General features: G+C 51.5%; 1 protein-coding gene across 2 annotated transcripts; it reads right to left on the reverse strand.

Annotated features, from left to right (window-relative positions):
- Positions 1-827: 827 nt before the first annotated feature.
- TOP1MT (DNA topoisomerase I mitochondrial) lies at positions 828-14,432 on the reverse strand. 2 transcript variants are annotated; one of them, XM_035318884.1, is made up of 14 exons: positions 14,308-14,432; positions 11,943-12,058; positions 9,892-10,013; positions 9,057-9,179; positions 8,352-8,539; positions 7,473-7,617; positions 6,461-6,604; positions 5,788-5,973; positions 5,116-5,184; positions 4,097-4,211; positions 3,509-3,636; positions 2,693-2,787; positions 1,645-1,794; positions 828-1,263 (listed from the first exon to the last, which is right to left on the reverse strand). In XM_035318884.1, exons 3-14 carry the CDS (start codon positions 9,955-9,957, stop codon positions 1,161-1,163), a joined length of 1,512 nt encoding a protein of 503 aa, XP_035174775.1. In that variant the 5' UTR covers positions 9,958-10,013; positions 11,943-12,058; positions 14,308-14,432; the 3' UTR covers positions 828-1,160. The 2 variants fall into 2 exon arrangements, with proteins under 2 accessions (XP_035174775.1, XP_035174776.1); XM_035318885.1 differs by lacking the exon at positions 14,308-14,432 and adding an exon at positions 13,192-13,429.
- Positions 14,433-17,615: the final 3,183 nt, after the last annotated feature.

A 17,615-nucleotide genomic window follows, 5' to 3' on the forward strand; every position in this document is an offset into this window, starting at 1 on the left:
CACATGGGATGCTCGGACTGCTTTGGACTACAGCAACCTGAACATCAGCCCTGAGATGCAGGAAGGCTTGGCTGCCAGTGCAACTTCTTACCCCTGATATTTACTGGCACTTCGGTTAATTGCTGCCAGGTACGTGCAAAACTTACCTATTTTTTTCCTCCCTCTGAAAAGCAGCCATCTGAACAAGCACCAGCATTTTATGGAGCTGGTCCCTGCCTTCTCCACATCCAGGGGAAGGAAGCAGGCCGGTGACGGAGATGTCATCTCACGCAGGCACAGCTCCAGCAGGATTGGTGCCACTCCCCAGCACACCCGTGTCCCACCACCGCCTGGTTCAGCCCGACAGCCAGCATCACCCCTCCCCAGTGTGAACTTAGTGGCTGGACACAGCTTATTTCTAAACCCAAATGCAGCCTTCTCTCACAGACCAAGGTTTGACCACACAGGAGTAGATTAAGGGAGATATTGTTCACGCCAAGAGGATTTTCAGCCTTCCACACCATGAAACGCACCTTCTGACCCAGCACTTCCCATCCCTCCCTCTCAAGGATGGAACTTCTTCTGTAGCAACATTGGCTCCCTCCCACAAAATGTCTCCCCTTTGATTATGTTAGTGCAGTTGCACAATTCTCTCACATCCTGAGGGCAAAAGGGCACAAAAATACCCTCAGATTTTTCCTTTTCCGCCCAGCATATCCCTTGACCCAAGCCCAGGTCTTACACTGCAACTGCCTGTGTCAGTGCTGTCATTGCCTCATATTTCCCCATCAGGCTAATTTAGAGTAGCTAAAAGTGCAGCACATCTCCATTACAGCAAGGAGATGGGATTAGACTCTCTAATCTCATTTATTGGCACTGTTAAGGCTCTCAATCTTCTTCCCAGACTCTTAAGGAGGAGGAAAGAAGAGATCCAGAGCACTTGGCAGCTCTGGAGAGGAATTAAAAGTTCACAGCAAAGTAACTGCACTCAGAACGAGTGTCACAAGTCAGTTGTTTTAAACATCTGGTTTCTAGTTTTTATACCAAAAAAACAGTATGAAATGCATAGATCAAACTTCCTTTGGGCAAGCACCCCGTATCTTCAACAACTGCTGCAGCATGTAAAAAAAAGTTATCAAACAGCACCAAATGAGCGTGAGGTAATGGAGAAAGGCGCTTTCTCAGAATTCAAAGTCCTCATCGGCCATGTCGATCGCCCAGGCAAACTTCTCCCTTTGCGTCTTGTTGTAGATCTTCTCAATGGGCACACCAAACTTCTTACACCTACGGAGAGCACAAGGCAATGAGGGGACATCCCAGGGGCTGCACAACCCATCCCACCCGGCTCCCACCATGGTAGTCCTCCCTGTTCACCTGCACAAACTCCTTAGCTCCCCTAATTACCTTTGCACCTTGCCACTGTTGATAAAGACAGGCAAAGTGACTCTTTCTTGCCCTAAATCCAGAAGGGCCATCCTGCAAATAACCGTTTGCAGGGAGGCTGCAGCTTTGGACTTTGCTCCAGCATCTCCAGAGCTTGGACAGGTCTCTCTGGCCAGCTAGAGACAAAAGTTTATTCCTTTACTACAAAGGCTCAGACACATCCTTGTTCCCCAACGAGCAGATTTTCTGCACATCTCTCTACAGGAGCAGCCCAAGGCTTACCAAGCGATGCTAATCCTGGGGTCCAGGTAATTCAGCTTGGACGTGCCCAGAGCTATTTGCTTGTTCTCCTCCTTGTCTGTGGCCTGGACATTCAGCTTGGCCAGCTGCTCTTTTAGACGCTCCAGCAGCTTCTTTTTCTTCCGTATATTGCTGAGGGCAGAGGAAGAGCAACACAGCGAGTTAAAGGGAAAAAGCAGCAGCAGAGGCAAAACACAGCAGTTCTCCTGGTATGATGGTGCCTGGGAGCACGATCGAATGCTAACGAGCTTTAGCTCAGAGCAGTCTCTAAATTCACTCTAAGTCCTGAGCCTAGAAATAGCTCCAGAATGGCAAAATGGAAGATGCTATTTAGTACTAACCTATCAGGTGAGAGTACTTGAGGGGAAAAAAAAAAATCACATCTTAATTATTAGTACCAAAGTTGTGCAAGCACAAAAGCCTGCAGCCAGCAGACCACATCCTCAGATCCAGACTCCATGAGCGACGACCATCTCAGGCAGCCTGCTCTGCACCTTCGCAGCACAAACCAAAAGCAGAAGGACAAGAAACCCCACAGTACAACAAAAAATATGCATCTTATTTCTCTTCTCCAGCTATCCTCTGTCTCTGGGCAGAAAGCCACATTTGGGCTAAGGGAAGGGGAGTAAATTTGGACAGTCCCCATGCAACAACTGCTGCGGAGATCAGATACGTGACAATCCTCCACCCAGAAGTCTCACTTGTATCAGCACCAGCTTCAACCCCAAGTCAGGCATCCTATGTGGCATGGCAACTGTAGGATAACCCAGCAGCTTGGGATGAAGTCCAAGTATTCGGAGAGATGGGCCCTATCACACAGAAACGCCCCCAAAGGAACTCTTTGCAGTCCTGCTATTGCAGAGAACCAACCACAAAACCTCCACCCACCGGGCTCCCACAGGAGAAGAGGCACCCAGTACCCAATTCAATTCCCATGAGTTACACACAGGGTGTTGGACCACACCATTCCCACCCGCAGGTCCCAGCCAGACCCCTCTGCAAACAGGAGCTGTAAGGAAGAGTCACTCACGCCTCTGCTTTGGCATCTTTTGTCTCTTCAAACTCATCTTCAGCTTTTTTCAGCTCTTTTTCGGCTTCCTCCAGCTGTTGCTTCTTGGCATCAATCTGTGAAGGCAAACACAGAGTGAGCCCATGCTTCTGTCCTCCCCGGGGATTTCAGCTGCTTCTCCCTTACCATACCAAATTGCTCCTCAGCTTCTCCTCAGCCCTTCTCCAGCCCCAACATCTGCCTGAGACACATGTAGATGTAGAGCTCAGGGACATGGTTTAACAGCGAACTTGGCAGTGCTAGGTTAAAGGTAGAGATCTCTTCCAACGCAAATGGTTCTGCGATGCCAGAAAAAACTCACAGCTATTTTTCATCTTGTGCACATGTCTGAGGTTGACCGGCTCGTGACGATATTGGACCCTATTGCAAAGTCCCAAGCTCAGCTCTACAGTGTGGACAAAAGAGCTGAGGACAATTAAAAGTCAGTTTGTGGAACTTCCATAGAAGACCCATGACATTTCAGCTGGATCTCCTACAAACAACCAAATAAGAAAACTCACTTCCATAGTCTTGAGCTGTGGCATCGCTAAAGGCACACAGCTTGGTCTGAAGACACCAGTGAGTGAGAAGAACTCAGTGCCACACGTGTTCCAACCAGCGTTTGAGCTTATTCTGCCCCTCTCCACATCACCACTACTTCTGGTGCATTTCCTAGATGCCACACTTGATCAGTGCAACCTCTTTAGGCATCAGGTTATTCACCCTTCCTTTTCACATCCAAGAAAGAGACCAGCGAGGTTGGAGCAGGGTGAGGGCTCTCAGTTTGGTCTCTCTCACCTTACTCTGCAGGTTTTGCATTGACTTCTCAAAGGTTTTTGGCGTGGACCTCTGATGGTTGCACAGGATGGCCACAGCTCGGTTAGCTCGGTTGTAGGAGAGCAGCTTTCCTGCAACGCTGTCTTCAGCTGGAAATAAAGGGCAGGATCGTTATTTGTCTCCTCTCTGGGAGGTTGGGAAAGACAAAACAGACCAGAACAACGGCAAAACGTTTGCCTTTCCCATGCTTTCTCAGGAGAGAGCAATACTGGCAGCAGGAATTGGTAAAGGACACCTGAGAAGCACCAAAGTTGAAAGTGCATCTCATCACTAGAAGGCAGGACAGAAACAACATGATAAACAACAAAAAGAAGGGGAAAAGTATAATCTTGTCTTGGCTGTCAGACCACCATCGAGCAGGTAATTTGATTTTATCACTCAGCATGGCTCCCAACATGCTGCATGAACCCATAAGCTACATACTGCCCTACAACGTGGTGCATGACCAGCCAAGAAAGCAGTTATGGGGGCAGCGAGGCAGTGGGTGGACATCTGAACCCACTGCCCCCCCAGGGCAGCTGGCAGCAACACAAGCTCTTAAAAACTCACGGTTAGTGAGAGCCTTGAGCTGCTCCTGCAGTGTGATGGAGGCATTGTAGGTCCTGAAGACTTTGGCCGTCAAACCATTCATCAGATTCTGGAGGTGTTTGTTCAAGATGACCGTCTGGAGGAAGGAGGGGAGGACAAAGTGAAGAAAAAAAAAGGAAGGAAGAAGAAGCCAGGACAATAAATCACTTTTCAGATTATCATCTCTTGCCTAAACAAACCAATTAAGCATTTAGAAAAAAGACTCAAAGACCTCCCACATCTTCTGTAGCTTGACCTATTGGGTCAGACCTCCAACTATTGAAAATTAGGACAAACACCACTAAAATTCCCAAAGAATTTCCCCCAAATTCAACAATTTCTGCCTATTTGTGCCCAAGAGGGCACATCTCACACATATCACATCCAATATCTTTGTCCTACAGAGCACACAGGGCTGCAGCCAGAGCAGAAACAGAAGATGCTAAAATGACTCATTTGGGGGTTTGGAAGAAGCCTTCCTTGGAAGGAAGAAGCCCATCACAGAGAAAACCCATATAACCATAGAGGAGCAGCTTCTTTAGAAGCAAGACGGACAAGCGGGTTGGTGGCAGAAGGGGAGCACAGGAGGCAGTAGCCCGTATTTCATGCTGAAGAGGAGGGTAGAATTTTTTTCTAAGAGGGTTGCCTGGGAGGAGAGGGCTGCAGCACGTCTCTCCAGCACCCCTATACTCCAGTGGTTTTTTTGTTGAGCCCCAGCAAGGCATGGAAATGTCAAACAGCTGAGATTTGACACCTCCAGCAATGCTCCGGGCAACATGCACGTGGGCAGGTCTTCCCAGGCTAAAAAAAGCCCAAGCAGATCAGTTCCAGGAGGGAAGCAGCAGAAAAACACCTCCTTAGCAGGGATATGGGTTAGTCGTGGGCACAGGCAGACAGACGAGCCTGCATTTGGGAAAGATGTTGCCAATGCTGAAAAAGTTGGGATGTTGTGACTTTTCTTTCCATCAAGGGGGTTCAAGAGCAGAGAGGTGACAACTTACAGTGAGCCTATCAAAGAGGTCATCTCCTGGGTCCTTGTTCTTCATGAACAGCTGCAGGTTTTTGAACACCTAGAGGGGAGGAAGGGATGGCCCCGGTCAGGGGCAAGGAGCAAACTTCTCCCAGACACCTCCCTCATCTCCATCCGCCTCCTCATCCCCTCATTCAGATGAACTCCAGTTTTGACTCGTGGAGCGTGCATCCTACCATAGCACCAACATGCTCAACTTCAAGGACTTGCACTGAGACCTCAAACCAACGCAGGAGCCACAGACTGTTCTCCCCGTCCCTGGCACTCCACTTTCCCCACCAACAGCATTAACGCTATCTAACAGGCAAAATAAAAAGCAATAGGAACATTCTCAAGCCTTAATTGCCACTCAGTCAACTGAGGATGCTCCCTCAGGCAGGAGGCAGGACTTCTCTCATAGTTCATGGGCTAAAACAGCCTTGAGACCCCTACCCCAAAGTTTCTGCCCTCTTCTCCAGGCTAGGGTCAACATGTGTGTGTCCTCATCCCACAGCACCCTTGCGTCTCCTGCACGTGCTGTCACGGTGGGGTTGAAGCACGCGTTTCAGATGCGGATTTGGGACCGACAACCACCAAGTGAACCAAGCTCCCCCTTGCACCACGTCACCACACCGGCCTTTCCACCCATCTCTGCCACGCTCACCGGCTTCTCCACCGACACTTTGTTGTAGTAGCGGATGGAGTCTTTCCCAAGGAAGTCGAACTCCACCACGTGCTCCTGCCCGTCCAGCTCGGGGTGCAGCTTGATGTGCTCCACGCGCAGGGAGCAGCAGCCAACTGTGTCCGCAGTCTCCCCTTCCTCTTTCTCATTGCCTGCTCGCAGGGCCAGCTGGAAGGAGCCACAGGAGACCGTGAGACCCACCACAACAAAAGTGGACATGGACATTGGGAAGAAAGACAACCAAACCAAAAAGAAACCACGCCACTTTCTTAGACAGTGTCTCACTGAACAGCTGCTGGGACCCTGGTGGAAACCAAGCAATGGCTCGCTCCAGCAGGAGGTTGTTTTCTTATTCTATTAAATTATAAGATATCTCCCCAAAATGAAGCTATCCAGCTCTCAGGAGGCCCTTGCCAGCACTGGTTAAGTCCAGGGAGGACAGTACAGCTCCTGCACGACCACACAGCTGTGTCCTCGCACAAACATCAGCAGATATTGGTAGTCATCATCCTCCTTGATCATTGCCTGGTTCCTTGCATGGAACAACTCCAGCTAGTAGTGACCAGAAGACACCAAATAAAAAGAGTTGGGTGGATCAGGTGAGATAAACCCTTGCCTCAACAGCAGTGGGGGGCCAGGGTGAGGCCACAGGTACCTTATCAATGAAGTAGAGGGCCACTGCTCTTTGCCGCTTCTTCATCTCCTTGGACTTCCAGTCGGCCTGGTAGTCAGCCCGGATTTTGTGGACAACATCCTTTAACTTCCGGGCTACCTCGTACTTCTGCCAGTCTTTTTCCCCCTGGAAAGAGAGGCCAAGGCGTTTCCACTCAGTGCCCTATCTGATTTCCGTCTCCACCAGCCAGACCCTGTTTTGGAAAACACAACCTCCAGGGTCTAACTATCACTCAAAACCCAGCGCTCTCTTGAGAAAAATCCGGGAAATTCAAAATAATTAAAGCAGAAACAGCTCAACTGGGGTTTCTGTGCCCTCTGCTGGCTGCACTGGACCTCGGATCCTCACTAAATCTGAGCTGCTCATAGTCTGGATGTGCCTTCCACCAGTTTGTGGCCAGCACAGGGCAAACTAGGAGCCAACTGGTCCAGCACTGCACAGCCACGGCCACTGATGCTCACACTCCACCAGTGTGGACTGGCACGATGTGCTTGCTTGGCTGTGCCCAACTTCCATGCGGTTTCCTTATTTGCTTTGAGGACTGGAAATATTAAGTCACCTTTCTCTCCCCGCTGTGTTCACTCCCTCCCTCCCACAGGGCTACAGATGGTGATCCCACCCTCCTCCTGTCCTCCGTTTGCTGGCACAAACGGATCAAACCCCATGGGATATCGTACCCTGCGGATCCCCTCAGCCCCTGCCCACTTTCACCAGCCTTCCCAGGATGCACACGAGCAGCACTGCACAGGGACAGTTCTGCCAGCAGCAATCTGTCCCTAAGAACAGGCTCAATGCTTACAAAATTTATCTTTTTTCCCCACCAACCACAAGCAAGGGCATCCCAATTAATCTAGTTTAATTCATCTAGTTTACCTCCTTTTTCTTGTCAACAAAAATGTACCTTTTTTTTTTTCCATGTCACATCTCTTCTCCCCTAACCTTTCCACCTGGCAAAAAGGCAACAGCCCTGCGGCAACGGCAGCATCTCACCAACCTTCAGCTTGGAGCTGGGGTTCAGCATGATGTACTTCAGGGAGTTCTGGATGTTTTCGGTCCACGAGGCCAGCCAGGTGACCGTGTTGTCAAAGCGCACCTCCTTCCACTTGTGGCCCGCAGGCGGTTCGGGGATCTTGGAGTCCCTGGGGACAGAGCAAGAATACAGCCCTCATACCACAGAGGCCACAAAAGAGAAGAAACAGGTCAGCATTTCCACCATTTCTTCACGGCAAGCAAAGGATGGTCAAGAAGCTGCTGCACTGCTTACAGGAAGCACACAGCCTGCCCCAAATTGCTCGACAACACCGTCGGTCTGTACCCTTTGGGTGTTGAGGACAACAGGAGAACTTCTTGGGCTGGTGGGGATTGATCTGAAGCAAGGCCACGAGGTCTTCCTGGGGGTGCATTAAAACCAACCCAACCAACATCATTTATAGTTAACGCACTCTTAACCAATTGCTACTCTTCCTCCCCCAGTGAGGATGATCCCGATGCTTCCAGCCAGCAAAAAGGACCCGTGAAATGAGGAAGAATGACACTATTTTTAAAGGAAGCATATCAGAAGCAATACACAGTTGTCCCATCTCCAAAGAGACCATAGGAGCACTGCTGGGTTTGCAGCTGATATCCTGCTGAAGGTGCTGGCACCAGCGAGAGATGGGATTGCTGACCAGCTTCCCTAGCCACCGCACGTCGACAGAGAGAATAGGTCAGACCTGACTGCAAAGCAGAGGTCTGGAGGTCCCAGGAGGTTGTAGGAGGGCTCCAGTTGCAGCAGACAGCAAAATCCTGTGGCGGTTCCACATAGAGAAAACGTGTGGTTTACCCCTGTCCCAAAAGCAGCCCCCCAACCTCAGCTCTTCTCTTGGCAACTCACTTGCTGCAGTTGATGACCACATCCTCTGGCATGATCCTCTTCTTGAGCATGCCCATTTTGGGGTGGTCACCACGGCCACGGAAGAGCCCCGGAGGCTCAGTTTTAAAGTTGCCTATCTTCTCCCGGTGCCCATCGAGGATGCAGTACCCGTACTCTTCCTGGATCTTGTCTGCTGCCTCCTTCAGTTTCTGAAACGAGCACCATGCCACCGTCATCCCACAAGACAGAGTTGAAAGCCCACGAATTTTGCTTGCCCACCATCCTCTCCCCTGGAGAGGGCAAGGCAGGAAAGACAGAGCTCAAAGGGCTGGAGAAAGATCTGAGCACAAGTCCCAGTTTACTCCCAACACAAACCATCTCCACCCACTTTGCAAGCCCTCATCACGATGCTGTCCCAGCAGGAGACGCTGATGAAGCAAAGCTTGGGTTTTATCACTACCACAGCAAGGGTCCACCACCTTCTGGACAGGGCAGGACCCCAAACCATGACCAGAGGATAACTGGTACTTTTCAAAGCCATTATCTGCAGAAAAGCTCAATGAAAAAGGGTGTGATGGCCCTAGAGAGATGGAGCTGGTCAAATACCAAAGAGGTTCCAGGTGAGGACATAATCCACCAAAAAAGAGGCCAGAAGGAGCTAGGACACCTCAAGCTGGTCCCCAAGCATACCAGCCAGCCCCAGATATCATGGGAAACAGTCCTCACCTGCTTCTCCTCTTTGGGGAGTGCTTTCCGTGCCTCGTTTTTGTCTACAAAGTACTTGTGGATCTCTCTGAAGTCACACTTGTCCAGGTGCTTGATTATCTTCTGCTCCTCAGGGGTCATCTCCTGAGGGAAAGATGACAGGGACTGGGTAAAGACAGCTGGTAAAAACAACTGTGCACAGTGCTGCTGGCTACTTCTCACCCTAGAGAAAAGGGAATACCGAGCCGCACACCAGTTCTTCAGAAAAATCATAGGGAAACAGCCACACCAGCCACATCCACCCAAGGGTAGATAAAGTTGCCCCAACAGGAGGCCAGGCTGCTCTGGACACCTGAGCTGAGAAGCAAAACACAGCCAGCTTTGGGGTAGAGCAGCCTCAAACCTCCGCTGCAGGAACAAACGGTCCCAAAGGTGATTGCACGCAGATGCCAGGGTCTGAAGAAGGGAGGGGGGCACTGAAGGGTGAGATAAGCACCAGGAGGGGTCTTGCTTGTGCAAGGGGACTGAGCCACGGTGCTGCAGGACCTCGACGTTAATCCTTCAGAGAATGGCACACCCCAAACAGCTCGCAGGGCTGTTTGGTAGAGCCAGTGCCTACTTTGCTAGATAGCATCACTTGAAATCAAAGGCAGCTCAAGTGCCAACACAAAGTGCTCAAAGATCGCTGTAGACAGCGAGACACGGACCAAACCCACAGGAAGCACGGAAATAAAGAGCTAAACCCCCAGAAAACATCCCCTTTCTCCCATGCTGTGTCTGCAGATAACAGTTTTAATGCTGGGGGGTTTTAATGTAGAGGATGGGCAGCAAGGAAGCCCCCCTGCAGGGAAGGTACCTTCCTCCAGTCGTTAAAAAAGTTGTTCTGGAAGATCTCCTTGGTGGTGTACTCGTGATCAAGCATTTTGGCATAGAAGGTAGCAATCTCCTCCGTGGCCAGGCTCAGCTTCAGGGGTTTGCCTAGGAAGAGAGAGGAGCATTAGCATCAGTTTTGGGGACAGCCCCACACTGCAGCCCCAGGAGATCATCTGGTCAGTCCCCAACGCTCCCCGTGGTGCCAGAGCAGGGACACGGGCTGCAAATGCACATCGGCACCCCCGTGCACCAAGCAGTCTTGCTTGTGGATCAATCCCCTGAGCTCTCAGCACAGCAGGACGCTGCCACAACCGATCTGCAATCACATTTCATTTTGTTCTCTGTGAGAGCCTGGTTTACACCGAGGTCACTGAGCCGTGAGGCTCTCAGGAGCCGTCGTGCAACGTCGAGTCCGAGATTCTCAGCTTAACGAGGCAACACAAAGGTTTGCTTTTCAACCGTGATCACTTCCAGGACCACGCTGAAGAACCAGGATCCCTCTCCTGGCATTTTCATCTCAACTCATCTCCTGTGCAGATGGAGCCATCATGGGAAGCTCCAAGAATATATGCATGAAATGGATACAGGTGCAAGAGCCTCCCGTAGTTGTCCAGTGAGTTTTGGATCGTTTCCTAGAAATGGCAAAGCCACCACCAGCCTCTCCTGAGCTCTTCGGCTGTAACAACAAATTCCAATGAAGTAAGGGAACATCCTGGTTCTTCCTGGGAAGCACCCACTTTAAAATAGCTTTTCTAGGCAAGCCATGGGAAAAAATATGCCCTTCAGAGCTCCAGGGATGGTTCGATCCTGCCTACACCAGGCGCTGATTTGGGGGTTTTGACCTCCACCTGCACTGCAGAGCATGGTGAGTCACAGCCTCACAGCAGCCTACGTGCAGCAGCTCCCTTCCTACCCGGGGGCTGTTGCCTGGGCACAAAATCACGGGTTTTCATCCAGGAACGGCGACATCTTCCAGCAACCGAGCCAACAGCTCCCCAGCTGAAGCCACCAGCCTGGACGCACCCAACACGGGCGGGTTTGCAAAGGAGCAAAGGCCACAGAGGAGGTCCAAACCCTACACAAACTACATGCAGCTGACAAGACTGAGCCAGAAAACCACAGGTCTCCAACTGCCCCATCAATATCCCAGCAGTGCCCTCTGCTGACAGTGTTGCCACACACTTCATTTTCCTCAAACTGGCCTTTTTTTTCCCCTCCCCCCGCATTAAAAAATGGAATAGGAAGACCCTGGGAAAGCCTGAGGAGAACCAAGACTCCACAGGATTGTGGTCCCTTCCCATCTCCAGCATCCCTTGGTTGAGTCCCATGGTCTTTCTCGCCTCCTTTCCCCACTCCAGAGGGAATAGTTCAGGGCTGGAGACAAGGGTGGGGAGGAAAACAGCCCAACAACCTGAGTGAGAAACCCAGGATGGACAGCAGAAGCTTGGGTCCATCCCTCCAGCCCCTCACTGATGCGCTGCGTTGCGGTAAGATGAAACGTGGTGGCTCTGGGGACAACACAGGGAGCCGTGACCAGGAGCTCAGAGCAGCCTGGCCAGATCCCGCAGCATCCCAGAGGGCGAGCGACATGTCACAGACCATGGGACAGTGAAGCTGCAGCTCTCATCAAAAGCAAAAACGCTTCCCCCCCCCCCCCCAGTGTGCTGAGAAATCGTGCGTGAGCTGACTTAAAGCTCAAACCCAGAAGGTGTATTAATGAGGAAAGATGCTATAGATAGGCTGGGAGGGAAAAAAAAAATATATATATTCACAAAACGTAACCAAGGTCTTCAGGTGATGGCATCAAGATGCATTGCTTCCCCTCGAGAAACTCAGGGTCCATGGCTGCACACCCCGCACCAGAAAAAGCGGTGAGCGGAGGAGCAAGCCTCAGCCGTGACTGAGGGGATTGCAATAATTCAGCATTTAATAATTCATGCTTTGCAGCGTGCCCCCCTTTATGTAAGAGGAGATCATCATCTCCTTGGCTGTGCAGAGGGTGACTCTGCACACCTCCTCCCAAGGTGGACGTACCGTTGTAGTAAAACTGCACATCGTCGGGCAGCGGCTCGTAGAGGGGGGCGAAGTAGGGTCCTCGGTGCTCCAGCTGTGTCCACTTCACCCCGTCGGCTGTCTTCTCCTCTTCCCACCTGGGACAGAAGCACACAGACCCATGAGAGGCACACAGACCCACGTGAGCACCTCTGCTTCGGGGTTGGAGACCTTCTCCTGAGCGCTGCCGCAAAACTCAAGTGAAATTCCATCACCCCCCCGCCACTGCCTCGGTTTCCCCACTCTTTCAAACATGGAAAACAATGACCCAAACGAGGGAAAAGCATCCTAAGGAGGGAAGGGATGCGCTCAGTGGGACGTGGAGGGACTCAGGGGGGAGAGCAAAGGGACAGAGCCATCAGGCAAACCCATGGGGACTGCCACCGAGATCCCACCCTGGCCCACAAAGGCTGCACGGTTTGTACTGAAGAGGCTGCAAGGGTTAAAATGCAACCCGGCCCCCATTGTCTGCTTTAATAGGCACCAAAAAAAAAAAGGGCTCCTGGGCATCCACCACCTTGCATGGCAGTCTTAATGCAAATAAGATCTTAAAGCACCTCTCCCCACCTCCCAAGGGGGGGAATAAGGTTTTAAAGGCACCATAAACCTGGGTTGCAAAATAAGGATTAAAAAAAAAAAATAAAGAAAAAAAGACACCCACCCTGAAGAGCATTTAAAAACAAACATTTTAAACGTGAAATTAAAAGAGAGAACTAAGGTCTGCGGCAGAGGAAGAGGTCTGCTGGAGGAGCAGCCGGGGACAGGCAGGGGATCCGCACCCCACAGCTCAGCACCAAACGGGTGGGCAGCAGCAGGACCCTGCCCGTTAACCCCAGCACCTCCAGGAAAACGGGGACTGCAGGAGAAACTGCAAAAATTTACCCTGGGAAAAATAATTTTAAAAAAAATATATAAAAAAATGTGTTTCTCATTCAGCAGTGCCCCGGAAGCATTTCAGAGCTGTCTCCTCCCCCGCAGGAGATTGAATCAAAAGGCGGAGAGATTGCATCAAGAAGGGCATTACACCAGGAAAAAATATATTTAAAAAAAAAGTATTTAAGAAAATAAATATTATTTTATAAAATGCCACAGGCTGCTGAAAATGTAGCTGGAAGCACCTTTGAGAAGCAGGCATCTACAGGGGTGATTTGTGATTTAAGGAGCACTACAAGGTCTCCACCTCTCCTCCCAAACCCATGCAATCCTCCACCCCAGCACCACCCGCACTTACCTGCTGCGGGCCCCCGAGCCTGCACGGAAGCTGGCGGGGACAATCCGTGGGCGAGGGACCCCCCGACCAAGCAGCGAGGTGGTGAGACGCCAGTACATGCCACCCTGTGCCCCCAGAGCTGGCGAGGCCGGTGGGTGCCACGGTCGCCCCCCAGCATCCCACCCCAGCACCCCACTACCCGCCGGGGCAGGGTGGCATTGCCCAAAGCGTTGCCAGGAGAAGCCACCGGCACCGTGTCCAAAGGGTCCGGGTTTTGGCTCTCCCCACGTGTCGGGGCTGTGTAGCCTTATGGGAAGTGTAGTCCTGCGTGCGTTTCGAGGCAGTTCCGCGGCAAATTAAGTTTGTTTTAAGCAATGCTGCTATGTAAAAACAACAAAAAAACTTCTATTTTCAAAGCACCTTGTGCCCCACAAAAGCTGTCCCAAAGGTCCAGGATGGATGATGCCCATAAGCATCCCAATCTGGGATAATTGGGATAATGCTGAGCAGCCCCGGCTCTGGGGTTTGTGATGGGCTACAAAGCATCCTGCCCCCTTTAAATGCCCCTTCCCTCCCTCAGGTATTGGGGTGCTCGGGGACACAGTGACACCAAGCCACTGGTCTCCACCTTGAAAAAAATATAGCAAAGGGACAGCATCCATCAGCCCCGTCCATGTGCTCTTTTCTGATGGTCTCCTAAACAAAAATCTTGCCCGGAACATCCAAAAAACACTAAGCCTAAAAACTGCAGCCCCTTTATAACCTCCTTGACATGGCTCCCGCTGATATGGCAGTGGTTTTGTGGGTTATATCTCCTTCCACCAGCCACGAGCACATCCCTTACCTGGCTGGACACCAGCAAAACCAGTTGAGGAGAAATATATAACCTTATAACAGCACAAAAATACCACATAAATACTATTTTGCATTTGGGACCTCCCATTCTCTCTCACCCCTCTTCCTCCTGCCAAGAGTGCTTAGCTAAGTTCAGGGCTTAGGAAAATACAGCCAAGCAGTTAATAAAAAATATTAATAAAAATAGGATTTTTACAGTTTTACCCTCAGAAATAAGATGAAAAACACCAGTTACATTCAAGTTAAACCTGCCCAGAGGCCAAACGCATGGAAGACAGTTACCATTTCCACTTCTTTTCTGCTTCTTCTTTCTTTTCTTTCTCTTTTTCCTCCTTTTTAGCCTTTTTGTTGTTCTTCTCCTCTCCTTCCTCCTTCGATTTTCTTTTCCGGGTTCTCTCTGGGATCTCCTCCTTTTTGCTCTTCTCTTTATTTTTCTTTCCCTTCTCCTTTTTCTCTTTTGGCTTTTTCTCATTGGTTTTCTGCTTTTTCCCTTTCCCATCTCCCTTCCCCACCTCATCTTCCTCCTTCACCTCCAGCCCAATCTCCACGCTCTCAGTCTGTCCCCATCTCTCATCCCCTCGCTCATCCACCTCCTCCTCCTTTATTCCTTTCCCATCTTCGCTTTCCTTTCCCACCACATCTCTCCCCTCCATCCCTCTTGCTCCATCTCCCATTCCTAGTTCCTCATTTGTCCTCTCCAGCTCTTGCTCCTCTACCAGCATTTTTTCCTTCTTTATTTTCTTCCTCCCCATTTTCTCCTCCCCCTCTGCGTTCGCCTTCTTGCGTTTCTCTACTTTCCCCTTCTCCTGCTTTCCCCTCTCATTGCCCCTTCCCTGGGCACAGCTGCTGCTCCCTCTCTTGGCTCTGCCCTGTCCTCCTCCCCAGTTCCCATCCCCATCAGCACCATCCTCATCCTTGATGCCCTCCATCACATCACCAAGATCTTCCTCAAACTCATCCTTCTTGCTCCCTCCTTTTTTCAGCAATCCCTTATCCCTCTGCTTCCTTTGCTCTTGCTTCTCTCTTTCTTTCTTCCTCTTTGGGTCTCGGGCATCCCCTTTCTGCTGCAGGACAGGGAGGTCCATCTCCTTCTCCACCTCATCCCTCACAGCAGTGACCCCCAGAGACAACCCCGAACCCCCAGGGTCTCCAGAGAGGGATGCAGCCATACCAGCAACACCACCACTCAGTCTCAGGGCCTGTAGGAAACAATAAGAAATTAAAAATGGTTGATATTAGGAAAGGAAGGCAATTATTCTAAAGTCCAGGCACACAGAAGAGATGACAAGGAACTCATCCCATTCAAGATTGGGTCTTGGGAACTAGTTGTACCCCCTAGGTTTCCTACCCCAACTCTGTCCTTGGTCTCCAAGAGCTGCTGTCCCACTGCAGGTCCCTCACTCCAGTTTTTGGGCTGTGACCTGTAACAAACACACAGACACTTCTCATCACAGAATGGCTGAGGTTGGAGGCACCTCTGGAGGTCCCATCTGGTCCCATCCCCTGCTGAAGCAGGGCCACCCAGAGAAGAACCACATGGAAGAGGATGAAAAGCAGTCCCATAAAAAGAGATCTGGGGGTTCTGGTTGGCAGCAAGTTGAAGATAAGTCCTGCGACAACCATATCCTCAGGGTGCATCAAGCACAGCACTGCTAGCTGGTCAAGGGAAGCGACTGTCCCGCTCTGGTGGGGCCTCACCTCAAGCTCAGTGTGCAGTTTGGGGCATGAGTGTAACAAGGACATAAAAACCATTAAAGTGTCCAAAGAAAGGTTATAAAGATGGTGAAGGGTCCAGAGGGCAAGGCATATGAGGAGCAGCTGAGGTCCCTCGGTTTCTTCAGCCCAGAGCAGGCTGAGGGGAGGCCTCATGGCAGCACGGAGCTCCCTCATGGCAGCAACGGGAGCCAAGGGAATGGCATGGAGCTGGGATGGGGGGGGGGGGTCAGGCTGGGGGTTAGGGAAAGGTTCTGCACCCAGAGGTGGTCGGGCACTGGGACAGGCTCCCCAGGGCAGTGGCCACAGCCGTGAGCTGCTGGAGTTCAAGAAGTGTTTGGACAGAGCTCTCAGACACAGGGCCTGGTTTGCGTGTGGTCCTGGGTGCAGCCAGGAGTTGGACTTGATAGTCTTTGTGGGTCTGTGTCTCTTGAAGATCTCCAAGGAGGGAAACTCCACAACCTCTGTGCAGCCTGTGCCAGGGCTCCGGCACCCGCCCAGCCCAGCAGTGCTGCCTGGGGGCCAGGGGGAGCCTCCTGGGCTCCAGGCTGGGCCAGCGGCCTCTGCTGCTGGCCCCAGGCCCCCCCGAACAGAGCCCAGCCCCGGCCCCTCACACTTCCCTGCAGGGCCGCAGGGACATGGGGGAGCTCCCCCAGAGCCTCCTCCTCCTCCCCAGGCCGAGCAGCCCCAGCTCTTGGGGTCTCTCCTCACGGCTCCAGGCCCTGCTGCCCCTCAGGGCCCTGTACACCCAGGTCCCTCTAGTACTGGGGGCCCAGAACATTTGGGAGCAGCAACCTGCACCTCTTACATGCAAAAAAGAGGGGATTGCTCCTGAATCACTTCACATTTCCCTTCAAGCACAGCAGGACCCCAGGCTGCAGCCGATGGAAATGTCCCAAAGCAGCCCCTGTAGAAGCATGGTGGTCCCAGGCTGTAGCTTATGGCATGACAAAGCTCCAATAAGCAGGACCACAAGGTCTCCAGATCAAGCATGGGAGGCCCCAAGGAAACACCCCCAGGGACATTCCTGCCCAGAGAACAGGACAGGCTCGCAGGGTTTGGTGACTAAGAGCAGGACATGGAGGTGGCATCAGGCTGAGCATCATGGACATGGAAGAAGAGGCAGTCTTTGGTTGAGACATATCCCCCTGAACTGTGTGGGCTTGGGGACAGGCACTCTCAATCCCCTCAGAAGTAGGGGACCTGAGATTCAGCGTGATGGGGAAGGATGCAGCCCCTTTATCACAAAAAGCTGCAGGACCGGAAACATCCAGATTTGTAGCCACCACTGGCAGCAACATGGGTGGGGAAAGCATGAATATTTCCCCAGTCAAAAAGGTTGGGTGAATTCTGAGGAGCTCTGTGGCATATTCCAACACCACAAAAGCACCAACCTTCCCCTGAAAGATCACTTTTACCCAAGGTTTCCTTACTGAAACATTTTCTTGGAGGAAAAGGGAGATTTTTTTCCATCCCTTTCTAAAAGGATGATGCTTAATTACTGGGCTGCAGGACTTGAGGGCAATGCAGGGCTCCAGAGAACCTTCAAACTTGCTCAGGATGGAGGAGCAGATTCCCCAAAAAGCAGCAGCTCAGCAACCAGCATCAAGAGCCCATTCTGCACCAGGCAGGAAGAGCCCTGCCCACTCAGAGCAAGCCCCAGTTGCTGGCATCAACAGTTCACCATCACATCGAGCCATCAGATGTGGCCCTAATTTTCAGGCCCCCTATGCGGGGTCATCAGACCCAGCTCTTCACCAGAAGCTCTCCATGGCTCTCAAGCCCTATTAAACTTCTAAATGGCCCCTGTATGTCCCACCAGGCTCCTCCATGGGCAAGCATCAGTCTCAAGCCAAGCTGGAGTATGGCTTTGCGGT

Source organism: Oxyura jamaicensis, chromosome 2 (genome assembly GCF_011077185.1).
Source record: "Oxyura jamaicensis isolate SHBP4307 breed ruddy duck chromosome 2, BPBGC_Ojam_1.0, whole genome shotgun sequence".
NCBI classification, from domain to species: domain Eukaryota; kingdom Metazoa; phylum Chordata; class Aves; order Anseriformes; family Anatidae; genus Oxyura; species Oxyura jamaicensis.

What these genes read in the sequence shown, in the direction of transcription:
- TOP1MT (XM_035318885.1), bottom strand. Translation starts at nt 13,289, where the DNA reads ATGTACTGGCGTCTCACCACCTCGCTGCTTGGTCGGGGGGTCCCTCGC. An exon ending in GGCTCGGGGGCCCGCAGCAG is followed by an intron (nt 12,059 to 13,191) that starts GTAAGTGCGGGT and finishes CTTCTGTCCCAG; the next exon opens with GTGGGAAGAGGAGAAGACAG. An exon ending in AAAGATGCCAAAGCAGAGGC is followed by an intron (nt 1,795 to 2,692) that starts GTGAGTGACTCT and finishes CTCTGCCCTCAG; the next exon opens with CAATATACGGAAGAAAAAGA.